Here is a 27030-nt window from a genome sequence, read left to right as displayed (position 1 = left end):
TAAACAATTTGGGCCTTAATGATTTAGAAATGCACTGCCCAATACAGTTACTACTAGTCACGTGTAGCTACTGAGTACCTGAAGTGTGGCTAGTCTGAAATGAGATGTGATGTACATATAAAACATACATCCAACTTTTAAGACTTGTTATATAAAAAGAGAATATAAAATAGTTAATGTTTTAAATTGTTTACATGTTAAAATACTAATATTCCAGATATACTGGGTTACACAAAACGTACAAATGAAATAAATTTCACTTGTTTCTTTTTATGTTTTTAATATGACTATTAGAAAATCTAAAATTACATGTGTAGCTTGTACTGTATTTCTGTTAGCACTGATTTAGAAACACTGAACTTTGGCCAATGATAACAAGCAGGGACAGAAAAGAAGAAAAGTACAGAAGACAAAAAAGGAAAGAAAAATCTAATTTAGAATATTTGTAAGAATCACTTAATTGAAAAAAATTCTTGTAAAATGCTCTATCATAAACATAGACAAAATAAATATCTCAAAATCTTATGTGCTAAGCAAGTAGAATATAAGGGGGAAAAAAGGTAGTACCTAAAGCTAGACTAGTAAATAGTAAATACTACACTCTCTTCTTTCCCTTAAATAAAATTTTAATCCAGAATTAATATGAATGAATATGGGAATATATAGAAATAATACCACTTTAGAAAAATGAATGAAATCAGGCTGTCTTCTGGGCTTTTACATAGTCTACACACCTTTAGCAGGAACTTCCTCTGAACAACTAGTTTATACAGTTATCAACACTCTGGGTTTGGAGTAAATGAGTAAAAGTTTACATCATAATTTTGACTTCTAGGCAAATGCCTGAAACTAGTCCAACACAGTGCTGTCCAAGAGGTCTTGTGTTAGTAAAGACTAGCAGACCCAGAGAGCATCAACCTCCAAAGCATCAAACTTTGCACTACACTTAGGCATCCAGTGTACTGCAGTCACACATCTTTAAGAAACTGAGTGCTTCTAAAATGCCTTTTTAGTAACCTTTTAAAAGTATATATTGGGGCCAGCCCCGTGGGCAAGTGGTTAAGTTCGTGCGCCTTGCTTCGGCAGCCCAGGGTTTCGCCAGTTCGGATCCTGGGCGCAGACCTAGCACTGCTCATCAGGCCATGCTGAGGCGGCGTCCCACATAGCACAACTAGAAGGACCCACAACTAAAATATACAACTATGTACTGGGGGGCTTTGGGGAGAAGAAGGAAAAATAAAAAATAAAATCTTAAAAAAGAAAGTATATATTATTTTGGAAACTTCTTCCTTTTTTTTTGAATGGCAAGAAAAAAGTAAACTTTATTAAACTCCCTATGTGTACTAGTACAAATTCTGATTTAATCTTTCAAATAATAAGAGTTACTAGCAGGGAGCCAAAGGCATAAAAAGGGCATCTAAGATTTGAAAAAACAAAGGCCAAGTAAAGGACAAGATACTGAGATGAAATAACGACCATCCCTTTGCCTAAGGGCGACCGCTCATTACAGCTGACAATCAAAGCCACTCCTCCCATAACCAACATACAATAAAAAGGAAGGACAACTTTCTAATTACTAACTTCGCTTCTTATATCCCAATAAAAAGGAAGACGCATTGCAAAGTTTTTCACGAGAAGAATGTATTTCCCATGTTAAATGACAACAATCATCTTTCTGGCACGCAGGGAAGCTATGTGAATTTTCATAATTGTTTCCAAGGTCTGAGATATAAATATTATCAGTGTTACAGATTTTCAGGCAAAGATACTTAATATAAAAGTTGCAAGTTAACAGTTCCTTTCAAGAACTTTTACTCCATCTTGTGGAGGTAAGGGTGTAATTATTAAGAATTTTAAAAGCTTGGAAGAAACTTCAAAAAGTTTTAACAATCAACAAAAAATGGCGTGGTTAGAATTTACGACGTTTCAGTTATAGTTTTTTCACGTCTAGAAACTGCATTAAAATTAATGAACAGGACTAGTCAATGTAAATCGTGTAGTTTATTATAACCAATGTCTTCAAAGAGACTATTTTCATAAGACCTAAATATTCTAATAATGTTACTAAGAAAAGACTGCTTAAAGGCTAATATGGAATCTGAGCAACCAGCCTAAGAAACTTAACTAGAGCTGTGCACTGCTCTACTATTTATAATAACAGAAAATGAAAGCAATAGTAATCCAAATGTTCACAGGGGTCCATCATTCTAACCTCCATGCAAGCAGGGAGCATGTCTGCTGTGTTCACCTTGTATCACAGTGACTAGCACAGTGTCTGGTACAGAGCAGGCACTTAATAAATATTTGTTGAATTGAATTCTTTGGAGACACCAGGCTGCCAACTTTGATTCTGTGAAGTTAAGATTAGAATAAAACCAAACAACCTCACCATCTACTTTCACCATTTTGTATTTTTAAAAGGGTATTTAAACTTCAGAGTAGGAAATAAAAATTAATATATTTCACAAGGATACAAGGATAATAAAAGGTAAAGCACTAAAAAAAAAATTAGTATAAAGGTCAGTCACAAAAACTCATGTCATAGTCATTATTTTCATTTGACTCTGGAACAGTGAAAACCTCAAGGGCCAGTATTAGCCTTGTCTGCTTTTGGGGAATCTCTGCACTAAGTTACGTTGCCCAGTTGTCTCTGCTGACAACTCTCTTTCTGACAATGGGGACGCAGAGCATATTACTTTATATTGCAATTACTGATACATATGTCTTATCTCTTACACTCAAAGCATCGTGTAGTTTAATTTCCTCCCTGAACCGTTCGAGTTTGGGAATTAGAAAAGGTCCCAGTATCTCAATGCTCTATATAGCCTCCACACACCTGGCAGGAGTGAAGAGGTGACCCCTGATCTATATGCTCTGATTAAAACCCTCACCCCTCACTCCCACCCAACAGTCAGGGCCCCCCCAACCAAATCTAATTTGAGACTATCAAAACTATCTCATCACAAAAAAAAAACAAAAAACTATCTCATCACATCCATTAATCCTTGTATGGCTCTCTTACTAACCCCCTTCAGATCCCTTCTCTTGTTCTTACTCAACTCCTGAAACCCTTCTGCCATACCCTCTGGAACTCACAGTCATCAGCAAAACCTCCTATTCGGAACATCTACTCTAAACTTCCACTGGACTTTCTTGCTCTAACTGAACTCCAACTTGCTACCCACTGTAGCCTTCTCAAACGGTAACCTTCCTTTTTTTTTTCCTTGTCACAGATCTCATGTCATTGGACCCAGGATCGGGATAGGTGTCTTCCTTGCTACTCTCAGACTCTTTAAGTGTCCTCTTCCCTAAAACAACTCCAGCTGTGAAACTCCTGTCATCAGCCCCTAACAGTAGTTCTCAATCAGAGGCAATTTTGCCCCTCTCTACCCGGTGGGTATATTTGGCAATATGTGAAGACACTTTGGTTGTCACAATTGAGGGAGTGCCACCTAGAGGGTAGAGACCAGGGATGCTGCTAAATATCCTACCATGCATAGGACAGCCCCCCACAACAAAGAATTATCAGGCCCAAATTTTCAACAATGCCGAGGTTGAGTAATCCTGGTCTAGTCATCCTGGTCACTAATGCCTCCTACAGACCTACAGGACATTCTTATCTCCTTGGTCAACTTTTCTCTTTTGATCATTCTCATTGATACACAAACATGCTGTAATTTCTCTTATTTACAAATCTTTTCTTGACCTCACATTCTCTTCTAGCAACCACCCTTTTTCTCAGCTCTCCTATACAGCAAAACTCAACTTTAAGGTTTGTCTATACTCACTCTTTTATGTTTCTCCTTCCATTCTCTTAGACCCACTTAGGTGTTTTGCCCTACACTATGGAAGCTGCTCTTACCAAAGTCACTAATAACCTTGACATTGCCATATGCAACGGAGACTTCTTAATCCTTAGTATTTGTCCAAGTTGATTCCTGCTTCCTCTTTGAAACATTTAATTCACTGACTTCCAACAGAACACAGATCTAGTTCTCAGACGTCACTGGCTGCTTTTTACTACATTATATTACTGGTTCCTGTTCATCACCCTGACCTCTAAATGTTGAAATGTCTGAGTGCAGTTCTTGGACCTCTTCTCTCTTCTATCTACACTACTTCCCTTGGTGATCTCGTCTTATCTCTTGGCTTTAAATATCATCTATATATGGACTACTCCTAAATACATTTCCCTAGACCAGATGTTTCTCCTGAACTCCAGACTCATATATCCAACTATCTATTTGAGATCTACATTTGAGTATCTTAATAGGCATCTGACATCTAACATGTCCAAAACTCAGTATCTGATCTTCCTCCTGAAATGCTCCTTCTGTGTCTTTCCTGTCTCAATAAATAACATCTATCCATTTGCAAAGGCCAAAACCTTGGAGTCATCTTTGACTCTTCTCTTTCTCTTAGATCTCACATCCAATTCATCAGCAAATCCTATACTCTACGTTCACAACCCTCGCCACTTCCATTCTGATCTAAGCCACCGTCATCTTTTGCTAAGATAACTGCAACAGCCTCCTAATTGGTCCTTGATTCCTCCTATGCCCCCAAAGAGTTTGTTTTCAACAAAGCAACTAGAGTGATACTCTTAAAATGTGCACCAGATGTTACTCTTTTACTCAAAACTGTGACTGGCCCCCCATTTCACTCAACTTTTAAGTCAATATCCGTACAATGGCCTATAAAGTCCTATGCTATACCGCTTCCAATGTCCTTTTTAACATCATCTCCTGCTACTCTTTCCCTGTCTTAATTGGCTGTGGCCCGCTTGGCTGTCTTGCTGTCTTTTTAAGCATGTTAGACATCCTTCTGCCGTAGCCTCCCATATAGCTACATACCTCACTACCTTACCTCCTCCAGATCTTCCTCACATCTCTCTTTTTCAGTGAGGTCTTCCCTATTTAAAATTGCAATCTGGTTCACCATTATCTACTTAATTTTCCTCCAGAGTATCTTCTACCTTCTGAAATGTTACATATTTTATTTATTGCCTGTCTCTCCTACTAGAATGCAAGCTCCAGGAAGAAAGGAATATTTACATTTCCTTCATTTATTGCTAAAATCAGGGTCTAGAATGCTCTGTCAGAGAGCAGGCACTCCAATAGTAGTTGAATTGAATTCCGCTTCTTCAGCCTCTTAAATAATCTCCTAAAACTAGTTACCCTGTTCCATTACTCAGGGCTTAATTCAGTGGTTCCCTTTGATTCTTCTTGCCCTCTTTACTGAATCAGAGTTGACTACCATTTCAGTGACACTCAGCCTAGAGTCTAGAATGGCACAGGACTCTAGGACAGAGAAGTGTGCAGAACTGCCAATTTCTATCACTAATCCTGAAATCTGATTTTTTAAAGAAATCCTTTACAGCTAGAATCTGGGTTTTAAAGAAATAAACTGTTAAATGAAAATCATCTAGTACATATTTTTCATTTCCTTTCTATATGATAATTTCAGACAATCTTTGCAATAATGATAGTAATGTATACCATAATCCCTAGAGGCCTGGGCCAGCAGTTAGAAAAGCAGAGTACTAGTCTTGGCAGAGGCAACAATTTGGGTTCAAATCCTTTAACTTCTGCATCTCAATTTTTCTATCTACCAAATGATAACTATTTTGGCTCTATTACAGCATCTTGCACAGAAATTACTTGTGTACAGATTTTCTTCCCATTGCCTTTGAAGGTTGAGATTTGTTTTATTTATCTGTGGGTATCACATGCTATACACAATGTTTAGTAGAAGAACATATGCATGAATAAATGCAGATTTTTGTTTGAAGTGTAAAATTACATAGGTGGAATTACTTCAGAAAACATATGGTATAATATAAAAAATAGGATTTATTTTTACCACAAAATAAGGCTTAACTGACTCTCAGAGAAAAGGGAGAAATTATAGCTTTTCTCCCCAGGGAGAACATATCTATTTACTTATTCAGTGTGAAAAAAAAAAAAGTCACTTATTTTCCTCCATTCCATTTTTCCCATCATTGCCAACAATACCACTGATTTATCCTATAAAGATCATAAATTTCGAACTGTAAACTTCAATGCTTCACTATTCTCCAGCATCCACATCCAGTGATACCAAATCCCATCACTTCTTTTGTTCATATTACTCAGCTCCATCATCTGTGTTTCTGTAATTTTAATTTATGCTAATTTTAAATTAACGGGACCACTGAATGTTACTACATTTTAGTAGAAAGTGGTATATTTAGCCTCTTACCAGTACATCATGCACCAAGGCTTGATATGTCCAAGTATGGTGTAAAGGAGTTGCCAAATCTATGTTTCTGTCAACAAGGACTAATAAAGGCCTTTGGAAGCTGTAAATATATTAAAAAAAATTATATAACTCTTGATACCAGTGTATACATCCAGGTTTTTCTAATACTTTCCAGTACATATTTGTCATTTTGATATGAACAATAGGTATGCTAATACTGACATTCCATAATACTTTGCTTTTTAAAATATTTTCTATTACAGTCAGTCAAGTAAAGTAATGCTTTGGACTACTTAGAGCCTGTTTCTAACACTAGATAATAAGTCTTATTTAGGGTCTTTCTTAAAGGACAAAATCTATACAAATGCTTTTACAGAATAATTTTTACAGTTATCAAAGTAAGAATAAGTTACTTCTACTCAGATTTATATTTCACATTTTCAAAAAAGGAGAAAAAAAGAACAGCCACTATCAACTTCAGGGAAAAAAATTAAATCGAGCAGGATCTTATAAATTCACACAAATGTTTGACAGTTTCATAAATTACAAATTACAATTTTTTCTGTAAACAGAAATTCAAAAAAGCAGACTCTAGAAAAGAGCCGCACAAAACCCTATCCCATTATAATAGATAAAATTAAAACATCATACCACAATGGTACTTAAATAATTATTCACTTACCAGACGCTTCATATGTTGTTTAACTCTACTATTACAATATATATGGGAAACAGACTACACCTAAAGCAAACTGAGGCACAAAGTCATTTGGTTACCATGTGTCTCCAAAGCTTGTAGAGATTTGCTTTACAGGCACTACTGGATCAGGAGTATACACTGATTTTCAAAAGGCAATGCTATCTGATTATATTAACTATACATATTTTTTCTGGTAAGAGACTTGTGACCATTTTAGTAACTCAGTACACCTACTGGGTGTAAGACAGTGGATTCTCCAAAGTGCACTGATTATAGTACTCTGTGATAAAAAGCAGGAGCAGCACCCTTACTGCCTACTATCCTTTATTACTTCAGAGCCAGATAGAAGCCAAGGGAGCATAGCCTACAGCAGGTTTTCTTAACTCAGCACTACCGACATTTGGGGTTGGATAATTTCTCATTATGGGGGTTGTCCTGTGCACTGTAGGATGTTTACCATCGCCCTATAACACACACCCCTAGATTCCAGTAGTATCTACCCAGTTGTGACAACCAAACATGTCTCCAGACATTACCAATGTCCTGTGGGGGGCAAAATTGCCCCTCATTGAGAATCATTAGCCTACCGTTGGACTCAAATACATTTAACAATAGTCCAACAAGGTCGCTGACCCCTAATTAAAATAATTTAGAAATGCATCCAACACACTAAAAATAAGACAATCATATTACGATAATGTGAATTTTAAAAAATTATCCAATTAAAATAGTGCCTTTATATTGGTTTCTAAGGCCTACACCAGAGCACTATAAAAAGGGAACTATTAAGTAAGGTATGACATACTGGTTGCTTCTGTTGGAAAAAAATTAGGTGAGAATTTGATTTTTCTGCTCTACTTAATAAGAAACATTTTGAAGAATATTTAAGACCAGCAATGAAATCATAGAACAGTTTAAAATAACATGGGACCTGAGAGAGAGAGAGTTGAATAAACAATTGAAACACAATATTAGTGCTAACTCCAAATTATAGAAGTAGTACATAAGACTGCAGGAGAGATCCATCAACACTGACTTGAAATGAACTCTGTGGAAAGTTACCATGAAATTATTATTTCTGGAGGGCAGTTACACTGAGTATCCATTTATTTTCACAGGCTTTATTTATTAATTAACCTAAAACAGGGGGGTAAGAATTAATTTTCTGAAATACTGTCTATTCCCCTTGAAATAATTCTCAGCAATTTGTGTGGGTTTCTTTACTTCACCCCAATATTGTGCATTATTTTAATAATCAAAAGTTAAATGTACCATAATGTATAGGTTTTTATTCATTTATTATTTTTTAAAAATCTTTTTTCTTTTCTTTTTTTGAGGAAGATTAGCTCTGAGCTAACATCTGCCACCAATCCTCCTCTTTTTGCTGAGGAAGACTGGCCCTGAGCTAACATCCATGCCTGTCTTCCTCTACTTTATATGTGAGACGCCTGCCATAGCATGGCTTGACAAGCAGTTTATAGGTCCACACCTGGGATCCAAACTGGCGAACGCAAGGCTGCTGAAGTGGAGCATGTGAACTTAACTGCTGCACCACAGGGCTGGCCCCGATGTATAGGTTTTTAAAAAGTATTTCTATTCAATAATAATTGAGCAGCCAGTAACTTTGGCATTATCCACTCATGCTAGAAATGTTAACTGACAAAAATTCTTTGCAAATTTAAGCTATTAGTATTTCAAGAGAAAAAGGGAAACTAGTCAATAGGTAGAAATAGATATAAGCATCAAAAGTTTTTTACTTATTTTTTTTCACTACCAACAAACTTAATGATAACTGAAAAGAAATGGCTTCTGATCTTCAGTTACATAAACAGAAAAATTTCTCTTACAAAGGATAAAAATGCAAAACAGAAACTTCTAACAAAGGGTAAATTAAATAATATATTCCATTTGTATTTCAAGAACAATTTGAGTCAAAAACGGATTCTGATTACTTCATTAAAAATAAAAACAAATTTCAATTACAAGAGTATTGTATCAGACAAGAAAAACAATCTAGAAAACTTGATAAAAGTTTCACCTTCAAGTTCTATAACTGTATTAACTAACATAGTACCTGAATTGGCCCGCTCCAAGAGTGTCACCTGTAAAAAGACTGTTTCTTGCATCTCTTAGATTTTCCCGAAGTTTCTTATCTAGTTTCTGAAAAATCAAATTTTATATTAACTGTTAAAGAATAGTTTTACAGAACTTTATATAGGATAATACATAACATGTTCTTAGATTCATAACCAAGAAACCTGGAATTTCTTTATAAAATAGCAATTCTAAAAGCTAAATATCTTAGCTTCTTTACTATTCAATATCATCATAACTTGGACTTGAAAAGACCAATGCCTTTTCTACTGTGACTCAGGCCTGATTTCATTAAGAAGTACTTTTGTTGAGTACTTTTACTATAGGTTCAGAAAACGCTCTGCCGTAATGACCGCTCCCATCTCCCCAGGTATGACTGTTGTACCAAGGAGGCTGTCTGTCTATATAGTGGTGGCTGCAAGAGTCTCCAGAATAAAAATGGAATACATGAAAGAAAACAGCTCTCCATGAGGCAATGATGCATTTGAGCTAATAAAACTCAAAAACATTACTGTATCTTCCTCCATCTTTCCACACCACTCACCCTCTTTCCTTTTCAATAATTCTGAAATTTCTCTAATCCTTTATTTATTTATTTTGCCAAGGAAGATTCACCCCGAGCTAACATCTGTTGCCAATCTTCCTCTATTTTGTATGTGAGTGGCCACCACAGCATGGCCACTGAGAGAAAAGTGGTGAGGTCCATGCATGGGAAACAAAGCTGGGTCACCAAAGCAGAGCATGCAGAGAGGCTACTGGGGCTGGTCCTCTAATCCCTTATTTATTTTTTAATCTTTAAAGCAAATCTCTGAATGCTCAATTTATACTGAATATTGTACTCCAGTATAGTGGGGCAGCAAAATGCATTACACCATTTTAAAAATGGTTATGATTATTAATAAATACTTGCTAAATGAAGTTAATAGTAAATGATTTTGGGGATCAAATATAAGTGTAAAATACTACTTGGAGAGACAAGGCTGAATGAGGAATATGCAGTGTAGTAAAAAAGAAACAGGGCTGGACTAGCACATTGGAGTAAATCATTTTATTCCATCACACAGAAGTACATGATGGTTACTTTTTATTTTTGGTGGAATCCCAACGTTATAAGATAAAAATATTTGCCTTTGGTAATTAATATATAATCCATAGCAATCATATACTTAACATAAACAAAAACACTTGAGGTGCTTATGGAAAACAACTGACACAGTATTATTTATCCCTGATGGATATTTGTGTGAACTCACCACTGCTACCATTTCTGCTGCTGTTCCTCTTGAACATCTGATTATAGGAACGGCACCTATTTTAAAAATACATGTTAGCAATAATTTCAGTTTAATAATTAAAATGGATACAGCCATGTGCCACATAACAATGTCTGAGTCAACAGTGGACTGCACATGTAATGGTGGTCCCATAAGATTAGTGCCATATAGCCTAGATGCGCAGTAGGCTATGCCATGTACGTCTATGTAAGTACACTCTATGACTTTCACATGATGACGAAATCACCTAATGACTCATTTCTCAGATGTATCCTTTCCATTAAGTGATGCATGAGTGTAGTTATAAAATACATCAGCATCAAAAAATAACATACAATAGAGGTATACAATTTCAGGCTACAAACATAAAAGGACTTACAATCTTAAGAGTAAAAGCAATGTTTCAGAAATGGACCTTCTCATTTATAAAGAAAACATTAGGGAATGAGAAAAAGACTATTTTTATATGGTGTTGGCCCATCAGTGTCTCCAGATTTTTTTCAATGAATTGACTAAATCAGCATTTTGATTCCCTGCAGGCAGTTTCAAAGAGTAAGTTTACTCTCCACTCTCAGGGTTCACTTTAATGTGACTTAAAGGAAAAGAGCTTAGCTAATTTAGCAGTTTAGAATTGTTACTTTTTATTTTATAAATTAACAATGTAGGATTATAGTCCCTTTTTTAAAATACTAATTTGAAAGATAACAGAAAACACATTCTTCACATGATATGAAATGCTCCTAAAAGTTGGTTTCAATTCATTATCGAATCAACTCATTAGACCTCTTAATTTCTCTCTCTTTTTATTATTCTAAGTTTTATCCAAGGCTAAAAATGTAAAATGACAGAAAAAAATCAAACTGCACTAAAAATCTCATAAAACAAACTGAGAACACTGTAATCTTTATATGCTGAAATTGTTACATTTTAGATTCTATACAAAGCATGCTCAGTGAATTGCAAAAGTAAAAATGCGGAGTATTAGCAAGTTTTTAAAAACTTTGTTTTCTTCTGATGGCAAGTTATACATGCTTGTCACAAAAAATTCAAATACTATTAGATACGCATAAAGCTAACCCTCTTGATTCCAGCACCCCAAATGATCCCCACTAAGAATCAGATACAGAGGCTTTCACGTTATTTTCTACACAGTCTAAATAAGGGTGTTTGTGGAATGTATAAAAAACAAAAATAGGATATTGTACATACTGCTCTTAAATTTGTTTTCTTTCATTTAACAATTTATTGCTGACATCCTTCTATGTCAGACTGGCAGCAATTTCAACTACGTCTTTGAAAAAATCACGTTCTGATACTCTACATAATAAAGGGAGAGCTACCACTTCAGTGGTCTTTATTTATACTTTTCTTTTTCAATCTACCCTGACTTTGAAAGCAGAGCATTAACCAAGCAAAAATAACCTTAAATGTCCACAATAACTCCCGCATTCAGCAAAATTTTGAAGATGGTGTGGGATGGCAAAATAGAAAGATTAATTATGTCTGTTTAACAACTAAGAGTTGTATACACGTACTTTCTTTAAAAAAAAAACAACAACAACCCCATTTGAAGGTACTGAGAGCAATCAAAAGCAGGCAGAAAATGGAAGAAGGTAAAACTCTTCGAAGAAGAGATCTCCTTGAAAGGTGAGATTTACTTTTCACCAGCTTTCCTCCTGAGGGGACTTTCCAGTCTGCATGGCACACAGGACAAAGAGCTCAGGCAGAAAACAGAACACTTACTGAGCTGAGGAATCAAAGAATGGAGCTCAGGGCTAGAAATTAAAGGGAAAAATCCCTGAAAGGAGGGAGCCCCCAAATCTGCACACAAATTCTCCTCAAATTTTTGTCTTTATCCTAAACTATGCATGGTATCTCTCTTCCTTAATTTTCTCATTTATGAAATGGAGAGAAATTTTACTAATCTAATGAGAATCATTTTAACTGAAAGGTTTTAAGTGTCTGCAAAATTAAAGTGCAATTAGAGGGTCTCTAAACAGACCATTAGTAATAGTAAAGCATAAAGTCATACATTAGATACTAAACACAATGTAGCTGTAAGTAAATTTAGATGTTCCAAAGAAATGTTTAAAATTTTGAGAGTATAGTGGATTAGTATTATATGTAAATTTAGTATTTTCCGGAGGCCTGGGAGTTTGCCTGAATAGTTACCAGGCATATATCTCTCTACTCAGAAGTGTATTTGAAAATTTTCACAGTGACATATTAAAAGAAAATTAGCAGGCACATAGGCGAAGTCACCATCAAACCATTTAACTAATACATTAGAAAGTTACAATTACCAAAAACATCTAAAGAGACCACTCAATGGATCTACTAAATACTAACTTAAGAGGATGAACTATATCAAATTATTAGAAGAATTATGTTTTTATATGGTACAAAATATTTTATCCCAACTCTGAAGAGAGAGGCTGTAGAGATCCAGATGGATAAAAGGGGATCATATTACAGTATAACAGATTAAAATGAGTTGTTAAATAATTTACTTTGAGGAAATAACCAGAAAGATTTGAAAACTTACCCAGTGTAACAAAAAAGCAGAAGAGGCTGTCAACAATTGTGTCCATAACAGTTTCCATTTCTGTGTCTGTTATATCTGGCCTGTTAATGGCTAAAATGACATAGGTAAAGGAGAAAAAAGTCACCAAAATTTATGCCTTGTCTTTATAAACTCTTAAATTACTAAACTCCTAATCAACAAGCAGTTTGGTAATATTTGCAATACTCAAACAAGGAAAATTTTTTATGCTTTAAACTCTAAGTGAATAAGTATCTATCAAAAATTATACTATCTCGAAGGAAAAAGAACAATATCAGCAGCAGTAATAATAGTATCAATTATCAGAGTAATAATAAGGAAAAAACCCCACCACATAAACTGTATAAATTTTTTGCTAGAGCAAACAGAAAATAAATATCATATTCCATAATGTTATTCATGAACACTAGATGGCCTCAAGAAATTATTGATCTTATTATCCAACTACTCCAGAAAAGGACAACACGAATCAATTACGGTAAAACGAACATCACCTATCATTTTCTTTGTATTACAATAAGCCATATGAATTTCTTTTCTGATCTACTAGACTGTATATGAGTGGTTCCCAAACTTTAGTGGGTATAAGAATCACTCTAGGAATATGAGAAAAGAGCAGGAAGTTCCTCTAGATGCTACTAAAAATTAAAAGATTCTCAGCCATTTCCCCTAGGGATTCAATTCAATAGATTTGGGATAATTCGAAGAAAAAAATTCTGACAAGAGCTTCATGAGATTCTTGGGGTACATTCCAAGAAACACTGCTGTGAAGACTGTCCTTGAGAGTCAAAGACCTTGCCTTATTCATCCTCCTATCTCTCACAATACCTGGGTCCAGCGTCTAACAAGCAGATGTTCATCATTTGTTGAAAAGACTGACTGGACTAAAATATTATTTATATAACATTTTAAATTTCCCAACATCCTGAATGTGAAAACAAATATAAAATTCAATACAACCTGTGATTAGCATGAGAGGAAAGCAGAATCCAATTGGATATATGAAAGTATTTAAAGAAAGTAGGGTCCACGTAGACAACATAAAAACAATAAAGAACTCAACCAGGCAATACAGAATCTGGATGACGAAATATGATGCTACCTGGTGTCAGAGACTGCCATCTATATAAATCAGATGATGTAAATGGCATAAGGAGACAACGTGAATTATGCAAATTCAGGGGCCATAAACCCAGGGAAACAGTCAGTTCATTTAGTCAATAACTGGTACAGATAAAATCTATATGGAAGCCACCAGCCTTTAGGTCCTATACCTTAGTCCTACACTTCTGAATGAGAACTAACCTGAAGAGTCAAAAAACTGTGCATCAATAACCTTAACTCACTTGTGATAACAGCCTGGTTTGTCTGAGACAGTAGCCTGAGCGTAACTGAGACAATAAATCTGCTTCCTTTACTGGATAAATAAATTCCCAATCCACGTAAAGTAGGTGATACAAATCAAATCCATGGTATTAATATATTTGATCTATGTTTAGAATAATCTGTTTAAGATGATTAGTTAAAGCACTTGTAATGTTGGAGAGGATGTGGTATAAAATTAGATAATGGTTAACAGCATTGTCTCTGGAGTGAGTGCCTGGGTTTAGTAACGTGGTGCTGCCATTTCCTTATCAAGTTACTTAATATCTGTGCCTCAGTTTCTTCACCTGGAACATGGAAATAATAATACCAACTTCACAAAGTTATTCTGAGGAGTAAATGAGCTTATATTGTAAAGTGTTTATAGAACAACCTATTATTATATTATTGAGAATCTGAGTGATTATGTGATTACACTTTAAAATTCATAAATTAAATTTATACTTTAAATAATTATTAATTTCAGACTAGCGTTTTTTTTAAGTTGAGAGGCATAAGAAAACTAAATTTATAAGTACTTGATTGTTAGTGAACTTAGACTAACTATAAATTTAATTATTTTTAAGAACTATTTGAATATTAAATATCTGGACAGTTTTTGCTTGCCAGATTTATAAATTTGCCTGGTCTGGTATTTGAAGTACTTGAAAAAGAAAATTTAACATACTGAATTTATAAATGCAATTTAAACTTTAAGGGAATTTAACAAACTAAGTTTGCTGACTAAGCTTGTTAAATGGGACTGATTAGAATTTACTCTGTTCACTCTGTGGTAATCAATCCAAGAAAAAGTAAAGGTGCTTGTTTTTATGTAACCAAATTTATAAATAATATAATAAAATTTATAAGTTTAGCTTAAAGACTTAATGGAAACTAGGTTTTAAACATACAACTTAAATAAGTAGCTAATTAATTTAAAACTCAATTAACTGTAAATAGAATTCTGTAAATAATAACTACCATCGAAAATCTCTTACATGGGCAATTCAGCAAATATACTCTTTTAGGGATGTTGTTTAATTTCAATAAGAAAGCATGCAATGGAGCTCAATGAAACCAAAAGATTCATGTTCTCTTCTCTCAGGGAGCTTACCATCTGGCCCAATGTTTTACAATAGTGTACCACCGGCATTTTGGGCAGAACAATTTTCTGTATGAGCATGGCTTACACACTGCAGAACACCCAGCATCCCTAGCTCCTGGTCACTAAATGCTAGTAGCAGCCCTGGTAGTTGTGACAATTGAAAATGTCCTTATACATTTCCAAATGCCCCCTTAGGGGGATATACTCCCATTTAAGAATCACTGATTTTCTATTTACCCCCAAACATCTCAATTCTTAAGTAGCAAATTAATGAGTATTTCATTAATTAAATTGGCTAATCACATCTTCTATAGTTTACAATTTTCTTTAAAATATTCAATATAACTAATCAATGGGCATAAAGTTTTAGTTAAGCAAAATAAATAAGTTCTAGAGATCTGCCATATAACATCCTACCTAGAGTCAACCACATTGTATTGTACACTTAAAAATGTTAAGAGGGTAGATCTCATGTTAAGTGTTCTTATCACCACACCCCCAAATCAAAATAGACAACATAATATGGTGTGGGTGTATGCATGTGTATGTGTGTCTTTTAATTTTAATCTACATTCCAGGAATGGTCAGTTTACCAAAACTGGGAACATGAACTTCAGAGGTGGTTAGACAGCATTTGATCAACACCTACACTCAACCCCACTACTGCATGCACAAGCTGTAAGAATCAAGGGAATCTCACACCCTATATTTGAGAATGGCACTTCTACTTCATTCCCTAACACTACTACAGTAGCTGCTAACTCCTGACTGCTGTCTGATCTTGACAAACAGCAATACTAGCCAACCCTATTGAGTACTTTCTATGGGCTAGAAACTTTTCTAGGCATTTTACACATATTATTCCATTTAATTCCCAAAACTCTATGAGGCAGATAGTATTATTACCCCCATTTTACAGATGAGGAAACTAAAGCACAGAGAAGCAAAGTAACTTGTTCTTGTCCGAATGTCAAAGTATTAGAAGATGAACTGAACCCTACTATTAAAATACTGGCTTACTTACCATGAGGGAATCATTCATGAAAGTTGTTGCAGGCACCCTAAAAGGTCAGAGAATTGGTACTTCGCTGAACTCACAAAATGAGTTTATTAAATGTTGTTTATATGTGACAGAATTCAGGCTAAGACTTGTTTTTTTTGTGTGCTTTTAAGAATTTTTTACAGCTCTACTGCTGTAAACAAAGCTGGTTTTGGAGTGCACTAAACATGATAACATTTTTCTTTTTTTTACAGTATACTATTTGTTTTGTTAAGAATGAATTACAATATTCCTATTTTTACATACCACGATATGAAACAAGCTCCTTATTTTGATTACATAATACAAACATATCATCTTCCAAAGTAATGAAATTGAGATACTGATCAAAAACCTAGAACAAAAGAAAAGGTTTACAAATCAACTTTACAATATTGAAAGCACATCTAGTTTGACTTAATCTACCAATAGTAAAAAGGGAAAAGTTATAATTATATTCAAAAACTAAAAATTATACCAATTATTCTCACCTAATTGGGCAAGAATGAGGAGGTTAATATAAAAAGCAATAAAAACAAGCCTTTGGGCAAAAAATTAAGGAGAAGAGTAACATTTCCAGAAAACAACACTTAAGAAGATAATAAAAATTTTTTTTAAATTGTGGTTGAGATGGGAATGGATATCAATTGTGAAGAAAAACCACAATTTCAATTTTTATATTCATTTTAATCACACTTTCCTAACAAAGTCATAGTAACTGTTTTTCCACTGTGAATGTTTGTAAGTGGGGAAAAGTTATACTAGTTCTTCAGGAGTGCAAATTAGGAGAAAAATTTAAAAAACTAATTGAAATATATTAAATTTAGTTAAATAAATTGAAAACCATTCCTATTATTTTATGTAAAATTCATGATAAATTTTGGAAGACCAAGAACACTAGGACATAAGTCTTAAAAACTAATCAGAACTAGCAGTGGACTATCTAACCCTAAGAACGAAGACTCGATCAGTGGGAAAAAATAGCAAGTAAATGCATGGTTGTTTCATCTTTTATTTGTCCTATATCATTCCCTAGAATTTTCACTTATGTCTTATCCACATTCAAGAAGCACAAGGCACAAGAGGGATATAGCCAAGAATATATTTTACAGATTTATTTCTAACTAAGCTGAACCTGACTAAAAAGTCACTATGATGCAGAACTGCTGGCCTATTGTGAACTCCTCCTTTCTTATCTAACATCGCCTCTCTGGATCCTCTCTCCTAAGTAAGAAAAGATCTGGATGTAGTGTGGTGACTATAATGATTATAGATAAAACAATGTCAACATATTTTGAGTATAATTTATGACAACACAACTGTCATACTATTTCTAAGTTGAGCTAAAAAGATCATACAAATCCCAGCCTAAAACAAAAACTGATTTAGCTTTTTACTTTTGTGTCTCAAATTCACTAAATAATAGGTTCTTTAGTTTGGTTTATTTTACCTAGTTCAAGTTGAAGATAATTTACATTATGAGAATTCTTTCTAAAAGTATTGAGTCTAAATATTTCTTTGGTTGTTCCAGTCCTTTGTAAACTAGACACCTATGTCGATTAACAGGTTTCAAAATATTACTAATTTTACATTAACAAAATGTCATCAGCCAACCAAAATCTCTTACCTTGGCTACTTGTGCTACTGCACTAGCTGCTAATGCTGCATTTGCAATATCTTCCAGTTTACTTCTTGAAATAGCAGAAATAAAATTTAAATAATATGATTCATAGAGTTGATTTCGAAGATCCTATAAATACAATGAATACTTCATTCTTATAGGATAATATAAAGGATGACCACAAATAAAAATCTCTTAAATACTAGAACAGTAAGGTTTTGGAGGTTAATATACATATTTGAAAGACAGGTTATATAAATGACAACCAAAAAAAGTATCCCAAGAGAACAAAGTTATGAAGAAGTATTGTTTACTTGGTTACCAGATGCAACCAACATTTATTTTAATAATTAAAGTTATGATAATTATATTATCCATAAAATCCTATTAATTATAACACTGCATAAAATGGCTTTGAAATAGCATATCTGCATTTTTCTTAAAAATATCCAGAAGTGGTTCTCTTAAATAGTAAAATGCTTATTATATTTGGCAGACACTACCTTCTATTGCTCTGGTCATGTGATGATACAACAAATACTTGTTTCACTGTGCACAGACATGTAATAATTCCAATGACCAATTCCAGAAGTATTTCTTCTCAGCCATCCAAAAGCAGTATAATTTAAAGTTATGCAAATTCTTTCATCAAATTCACTTAATTTCTTAAACTCTAGGCAAACAGATATCTAAATAACCGTATTTCTTCAAATCAAAGATACTGTCAATTGTAACAGGCAACATTACTTTATGTAACACTAAGAAAGAATTAATGCTGCCAACAAACTTCTGTAACACACCATTAATTTTCAGACGCATCTGATTTCAGAGATGCTGAAATGTGAAAGACCAACATGGGTGGAGCCCGTGTGAGGAAGGCGGCTGAACAGGGCTGTGGCAGCAAAGGCTGGGAGATGGAGTAAAGGACCGAGGATGGAGGGACTGAGAGAACAAGCAAATATGCTGAGGATAGTGGGAGGCATGCTTCTCAATGTCAGAGCAAGGAGTTACAAATTTGTAAACGGAAAAAGAAAAAGCTAGAAGGAAACCTGTATTTCTGAACTGAGACAGTTTTGGAGGTTATCTGTCTGTCTGTCTGACTATCTATCTAGAGAGATAAGAAGATTTATAAAACTAAATATAAATAGAAAAGTGTGTATATGTACATACGTATATTTTCTAGCTCTGTCCATTGAGAAGGCCTAAGAACTGTGAGACTCTAGTAGCAATGAGTACATCTAATGCCCAGACACTGATTTCTAAATACTGTTCTCTATAAAAAGCAACCAGGGCTCCTTAGACAAATGGCTGAATCTTGGGCTGGGACACAGAAAGTACAAGATGAGACTGGAACATCTTATTGTGCCAGAAAGTAAGGAAGTGGTGAAAGACTGATGAAGACATTTCAAAAGGACATAGAAGTTGAACAAAGTTGCAAGACACAAGATCAATATATAAAAGTTAACTGGATATCTATACACTTGCAATAAGCAATCCTAAAAACGGAATTAAGAAAACCATTCCATTCACAAAAACATTTAAAAAATGAAGGAATAAAATTTAACAAAAGAAGTGCAAAACTTGTATTCTGCATATTACAAGACATTGTTGAAAGAAATTAAAGATCTAAGTAAGTGGAAAGAGATCACATGTTCATGGATCAGAAAATTTAATATTACGATGGAAATAACGCCCAAACTGATCTACAGATTCAATGCAATTCCTATGAGAACCCCAGCTGGCATCTTTACAGAAACTGATAAACTAATCCTAAAATTAATATGGAAATTCAAGAGACTCAGAAAACCCAAATAACCTTGAATATGAAGTACAAAGTTGGAGGGCTCAATTTTCCAATTTCAAAACTTGCTACAAAGCAAGAGCAATCAAGACAGTGTGGTAATGGCCTAAGGACAGACATAGAGATCAAAAGAACAGAGTCCAGAAACAAACCAATGTATCTACTGTTGATTAATTTTCAACAAAGCTGCCAAGACAGTTCACTGCAGAAAGAAAATCTCTTCAACAAATGATGCTGGAACAACTGAATAGCCACGTGCAGAAGAAATCAGCTGGACACCTACCTCATACCACATATAAAAAGTAACTCAAAACAGATCAAAGAGCTAAATGTAAGAGGCAAAACTATAAAAATCTTTGAAGAAAATGAAGAGATTTGGCAAGAGTTTCTTCAATATAATACCAAAAGCACAAGCAACTAAAGAAAAAATAGGTAAACTTAAAATTAAGCTTAAAACCAAAATTAAAAATTTTTGCACTTCAAAGGATGTCATCAAGAGAGTGAAAAGATAACCCAAAGAATGGGAGAAAACATTTGCAATTAATATACTTAATAAGGGTCTAGTAACCAAAATAGACAACCCAATTAAAAACTAGACAAGAGATCTCAACAGACATTTCTCCAAAGATATGGAAATAGCCAATAAGCACATTAAAAAATGCTTAAAAATCATTAGTCGTCAGGGAAAGGCAAAACCACAATGAGAGACCACTTTACACCACTAGGATGGCTACAATCCAATGTCAGATAATAAAAAGTACTGACAAAGATCTGGACCAACTGGAAGCCTCATACACTGCTGGAGGGAATAGAAAATGACACAACCACTTTGGAAAACAGTCTGGCAGTTCCTCAAAAATTTAACCTTAGAATTATCATTTGACCCAGAAACTCCACTCCTAGCTGTTTATGGACATAAGAGAAATGAAAACACATGTCTACATAGAAACTTGTACACAAGTATTTACAGTAGCATTATTCATAATAGCCAAAAAGTGGAAGCAACCCAAATGCCCATCAACTGATAAATGGATAAACAAATTTGGTATATCTATACAATGGAATATTACTCAGCATTAAAAAGGAATAAAGTACTGATACATGCTACAATATGGATGAACCTTGAAAACATTACACTAAGAGAAAAAAGCCAGATACAACAGACCATGTGTATGATTCCATTCATGTGTAATATCCAGAAGAGGTAAATACACAGAAATAAAAAGTAGCTTAGGGATGGGGTTGGGGTATCAGGGATATAACAGCAGAGGTGATGAAAATATTCTAAAATTGATTATGTTGATAGTTGCACAACTCTGTGAATATACTGAAAAATCACTGAATTGTACACTTTGTACACTTTAAGTGGGTGAATTGTACGGTATGTGAATTATATTTCAATAAAGCTATTATAAAAAAAGGACAGAAGAAGGGACTGATAAATGATACCTTTTTTTTTTTTGAGGAAGATTAGCCCTGAGCTAATATCTGCCCAATCCTTCTCTTTTTGCTGAGGAAGACTGGCCCTGAGCTAACATCCATGCCCATCTTCCTCCACTTTGTACGTGGAATGCCTACCACAGCATGGCTTGCCAAGTGGTGCCATGTCCACACCCGGGATCTGAACTGGCGAACCCCAGGCCACCAAGAAGCAGAACATGTGAACCTAACCGCTGCACCCCTGGGCCAGCCCCATAAGTCATACCTCTTTAAAAATGGCACAGTCGGGTTTACGTAGGGTGAAAGAGAAAGCTAGCCATCATTAGCTACAGAGGATACAAAATATGTGACTTTCATTAACAATTTAAATAGTAATTTGATTCAACAGTCAATAACACGTAAAGATGCTTGTTACTTGTGGTACATACTGTTAGCTACCTATCCAATATCTATTTTTCCCTTCTTCCTTGCTAAAAGAATTCATATTTCGTTTGGGGTGGGAATACACTCATCTAAATATTAACTTTTGCGGTCTCCCTCAAAGCTAATTCTACCCAGTGAGAAATAAATGCAAGTCTTCTGGGAGTTTCTGGGAAAGCTTCGCTTTCTTGATCATAATGAACAGTTAGGGCTGGCACAGTCCATTTCCCCTTTTTCTTGCCTTGAACATAGATGTGATGTCTACAGTTGCAGCTGCCATCCTGCATCCATGAAGCAACACGCAAGACAATGAAAAGGGACAAACTAAAGATGAAAGATCAGAAAGACAGAAGGAGCCTGTGTCTTTGATTACCCTGTAGAACTGCTGTGCCTGCTTGGGCTTCCTACTCTCAGACTTCCTATTATCTTAGAAAAACAAAATATTATTTTTAAAGCTAATTATAGATAGGTTTTCCGTTTTTTAAAGCTGGATTCAGTCAATCAATATAAGCTTCCTCAGCCAAAAAATTTAAAAATTTTTCAGTCTATCTAAAATTCAAAGATAGTCTCAAAAGTCAAAGTAGGAAATTGGTAAGGGAATTTCTGATTTTTCGCACTGGACACGTAAGAATGTTTTTTTGAAAAAAATCTGTTTCCACATTCAAGGATGAGGAAAATAAGAACTCATGTTACCTGGCACATCCTGTCAATATTTTCTTCACTTGGCATTACAAAGTACACTGCAGGAACATCTGGAATAGGATCTCGATCAGAGTGCAGAAGCCTGAAAGATATAAAGAACACAAAACTCACCTTTTTCTTAGTCACTTATCTAAAAAGATAGTTTAAAACTGTATTTCTCAAACTAGAAGATCACCAGTTCAAGGACAGTGACCAGTACTCTAAAAGCTCTTGCTGCAACTAATCAGTTAATCCAGCTTTCTCCTTATATCAGTGCTAATATCATTTATTAGTAAGATCTTAATGTCTTCTTAATCTTCATTTCTTCTGCTCCAGTTGCCTTCTAATACGTCATGGTCAGACAGTCTCTTCTGCCAATATTCTCCTTGAATGAGAACTAAAGCACATTCAAAATCAATTTTATGCCCATTTTTCATAAAAGTATAGTAGGGGGAGGGTAAACAGGAGGAAAACGCAGTTCTCCATGAGAGGGAAAAGAGAAAGCTGGAGGAGTCTTCAGAAGCAGTTAAAAAATTTAACCATAAGTAAAATCAAATCTATATTTAAAACAAAGGGTATATGAATGCTTCCTTAAAAGTTTAAGATAATCTGTTTTTTTGTATTTATTGTCATAAGAGAAGGCACAGGAGATCACCTAAGCATCTCACACATTATATCACTTGATAGTTTTCTCTTTCTATAATTCAGGGAGTATGTGCATTCAAATATCCTAATATCAAATCACAAAATGTCTTTATTCTTTATCGTAAGATTTTACTAAGCTTACATCAGGAAATATGACTGACATTCTATTTCTACAACATTCTAGTCATCCTTCTATAAGCAATATCCTACATACAATCTTCTGTATACTCACTTATGTATATATAATATTTTGGTCATAATTTTATAAAGAGTAAAAGAGGCTCATCTTGCCAGTGAGTCTGCATTTAATAACTTCTTCCCATCTGTTTGGCTGCTGCTACTGACATCCGAAGGACTATAATGTGATGGTAGCCACTGGTTGCTGTCTTCTTATGCTGGCTGTCCAACTGCCTAAGGGGCTAAGACTACCATTTCATGTTCTGGAAAGTTGTAACTATTGTTTCCTACAAAACAGACTAAACCAGCTTGCAGAGTATAAAGTAACTGATGACGTGTTCTCCAGCAAGTGGGGAAGAATAGCCAGAGGAAGGGTGCACGTGAATTCACCAGGGTAGCTGTGTAATCTTTCCATGCTCTGGTGGCAACAGTAACAGGAAGGCATAGAGAATCCATGACTCTCAAACTGGCAGACTATCTGGACGTCCCTTAGGGAAGTACTGAGTTAGTCCTCACTTCTGTTAGTCACTGTTACTGAGCCATTATGGTTCAGTAGACAAACGGCACAGAATTAGTGCTCAAGCAATCTGGCCACAACTCCACCATTACCTAGCTGTACAATCATGGGACAATCACTTAAACTTTAGTCTTTTCATTAGTGAAATAAAGGAGTTAAACAGTAAGGCAGCAATAGGAACCAATGTTTATTAGTAAATGACCATTTCCAACGATGGCTTCAAGCTAAACTTCAGTTCAGGTCATAAGAATTAACACATCATCCACCATAAATCTGTATTTTAAGTCTGACATAAAAATGAAAGGAAAAGCCTGTCAAATACCATATTTCATCAAACCTAAGGTGCTATCAATTTTAAAACATTATTAAAATAATTTCTATTAAAATTGGCAGAAAAATGCTGTCAATTAAACTATAACATGGCATTAATTAGAAGACAGCTCTTAATTTCAGAAATATAAAGAAGTGAAAAGTACATTTTAGAATTAATGCAACATAATATTCTATTAATTTAAAACAAATACTCAATATAAAATTGAAGAATTGAAGAATTTAACCAGATTCTGATATGTTACTCACTAGAAATCTAAAACTACATTCTCAATAAAAGTGCACATTTCAAGTAAATATATTATAACATCAGAGAATGAAAATTGGTTATAACATCATAAATAGAACAAAATGCAAATAGATTAGAGCACCATAAAATTGGACTCCTTCAGTACATAAAAGTAGTAGTATCTATCCATGAATATAGCCCCTCTCCAAATGTTCTATTAGGCCTGGTCCACAAAGTAATGCAACTGTTTTATTTATCAAACCTATCAGAAGCCATGTAATCAAGTTAAGTTCAGTGGTTAAGAAGACAATCTAGCTAGCCTCCTACGGTGATTAACAGTCATTATTTCATAGTTACTTAAATTTTTCATACTAATGATAAACTAATTTAGATATTCTTCTTCTAAAAAAGTATATTTAAATTAAAGGACTAAAAACTTCTCAGAGCTGGAAGAGACCTTAAGACAACCAGTTCTTTCCCTTCACATAAGAAGGTAAACCAGACTGCAGGAAAAGAAAGAAGAAAGTTTAAATGCTGAAATTATAAAGCCTCAGACTGAGGCTTATTTTTAACTTCAGAAATAAAGGGTTGAATAAAAGAAGATATGGGGAAAAAATGTTGTTCTATACAAATATTGTAACCGAACAATATTTTCTCTATAAATGTCCCTTAATAACTTGATTTCAGGGTGGCCAAAGAAATCTTTAACAATGTATTTGAAAACAAATACCATTATTAGAAATACGTTAAAACTCACAAATGCAGAGTGATTCCCATGTCTCTTAGCTCCTTCACAGACAGCAGAGGAGAGATGATATCTTGGCCAAATCTATCATAAATGAGCACCTAGTAAAATAATAAAAAAGAAAAACCCATGTGCTTTTTAAACATTATCAGTGACTAGTCAATAGAGAACCCATATTAAGACAACGTCAAAGTACATTTTATTTTAGTAAATCATGTTTACTGAATTCTTATACTTACCTCAATTTAATATTTTCTATCATTATTTACCAAAATGTCTATTCATGTAGTACTCCATTCTTAAAAGCATTAATACTTAGGCTAAAATAAATTAATAATTATATACATTTCTTCCTATAAAATACTTTTTCTAGGTTAAAAAAAACATGCTAGAGACTATACAATCTTCATCTTAAGCTAAGGATTTTGAACATACAGCAAACTCACATACACTATCCTACCCAGTTCACATACATCCTTGCTAAAAGGAAAGAAGTAAAATTAGTCACTCTCAAAACTAATGTGTAACAAGTTCTAAGATTCTCAAGAAAATTTAGTAATTTAAGTATTTCAGGTTAATGAGATACTCATTTTAAAAATTAAGTTCCTAAAGAGTACTTACTAGCCTTATTCTGTCACATGCGTTTCCTCACATTCTAAAAGTTTTAATACTGACACCTGGGGCTGGCCCTGTGGCCGAGTGGTTAAGTTTGCGCGCTCCACTTTAGCAGCCCAGGCTTTTGCAGGTTCGGATCCTGGGCGCGGACCTAGCACTCCTCATCAAACCATGCTGAGGCAGCATCCCACACAGCACAACCAGAGGGTCCTACAACCAGAATATACAACAATGTACTGGGGGGAGCTTTGGGGAGAAGAAGAAAGAAAAAAACAAAAGAAAGAAGATCGGCAACAGATGTTAGCTCAGGTGCCAATCTGTAAAAAAAAAAAAAAAAAAAAGACACCTTTGAGGAGTAGTAAGAATGCCAACTGGGTCTTCTAACTCAAAATTAGTTTTAGAAGGCAAATAAAAGAGACATTTCAACTGGTGTTTTTCAAAACTACCTCAATAATTCATTATGGAGGAAGAAATTGCTAACGAGAGGATGAAACATGCTGTCATAAAAACACGGTTTTTTTGAATGTCAGCATTTCGTTTAGAAAAGCTGAAAATCTTCCTGCTCTAGTTATAAGGGGTTGGATGTTGCGTCCCTCAAAAATTCTTCCTCTTTAGATCTCAATATATCTGTATTAGTAATCTTGTGATATAGAAGTGATGGGTAGGGAAAGAATCTGACACAAATCTGTACCCAAGAAGTTGTCAAGTTATTTAATTCAAAAGCTCAATACAGGCTTTAGAAACAATAAACAAATAGAGTTTATGCAAGGGGCAGTAAGAAGATGCCCAGAAGCAGGAAGGAAGGGGAAAATCAGGGGACACACTGGAGCTTAAACTATGAGCTCAATATAGATGACTCTAACCACCGTTAGAGTTAACCTAAAGGAGTCATAACCACTCACGAGTTTTCAAAACACCCCAAATTGTAACCAAGTTGACTCATTCTTAATGTTTAGCAAGAGAGAAGTATAAAGTGACTGCAAACTAGTAAATTTAAATCTAATCAACTGTATTAAATCCAATCTCTTGGAAGAAAGAGACAGCGTGTGCATGTAGTTTAGAATGAAGGAGTTCAAATGGGAATTTTTAAAGGTTTTCTAGCATGTCTCAAGGGGGCAAAATTATAGATTGCTTTCTGGTCCAATTAACAATTTTACTGACAGTTTTATATATCATAAATCAATAAACTGGCATTGTGGTTTAGAAATCACTCTCTCATGAGCTGGTTAAAATGGACCAGTCCCCGAGGCTGACTAACCCTGAGCAAGCCTGCAAGATCCAAGTTCTCGACTTGCGAAGCTAAGGAACGAAACATCACCCAGAGTAAAGACCTATGAGTGAGGCCCCAGCCAGGAGATCAGCTGGATTCTCTAGATGAATATTACTATCCTCTCCTGTCTTATTCCATAAAACGTTTATCAATAAGATTCAC

At 34.6% G+C, this 27030-nt stretch overlaps 1 protein-coding gene across 2 annotated transcripts in view; it reads right to left on the bottom strand.

Moving 5' to 3' along the window:
* Window positions 1-27030, bottom strand: part of SCFD1 (sec1 family domain containing 1) — a 100148-nt gene that overhangs the window by 67772 nt on the left and 5346 nt on the right. For both annotated transcript variants that reach the window (XR_011428349.1, XM_003363690.5), the window contains exons 3-10: window positions 24996-25084; window positions 22353-22443; window positions 18005-18127; window positions 16645-16732; window positions 12854-12943; window positions 10288-10343; window positions 9015-9100; window positions 6241-6340 (exon numbers count right to left, since the gene is read on the bottom strand). Coding sequence is in view for 1 of the 2 variants with exons in the window: in XM_003363690.5 (XP_003363738.2) it covers window positions 6241-6340; window positions 9015-9100; window positions 10288-10343; window positions 12854-12943; window positions 16645-16732; window positions 18005-18127; window positions 22353-22443; window positions 24996-25084 (723 nt within the window). In the remaining variant the exon portion in view is untranslated. The remainder of the gene's footprint in view (window positions 1-6240; window positions 6341-9014; window positions 9101-10287; window positions 10344-12853; window positions 12944-16644; window positions 16733-18004; window positions 18128-22352; window positions 22444-24995; window positions 25085-27030) is intronic.

This window comes from Equus caballus, chromosome 1 (assembly GCF_041296265.1).
Source record: "Equus caballus isolate H_3958 breed thoroughbred chromosome 1, TB-T2T, whole genome shotgun sequence".
Taxonomy (NCBI): Eukaryota; Metazoa; Chordata; class Mammalia; order Perissodactyla; family Equidae; genus Equus; species Equus caballus.
Note: the sequence above shows the minus strand (reverse complement) of the source record. Positions and strands in the feature narration are given on the sequence as shown.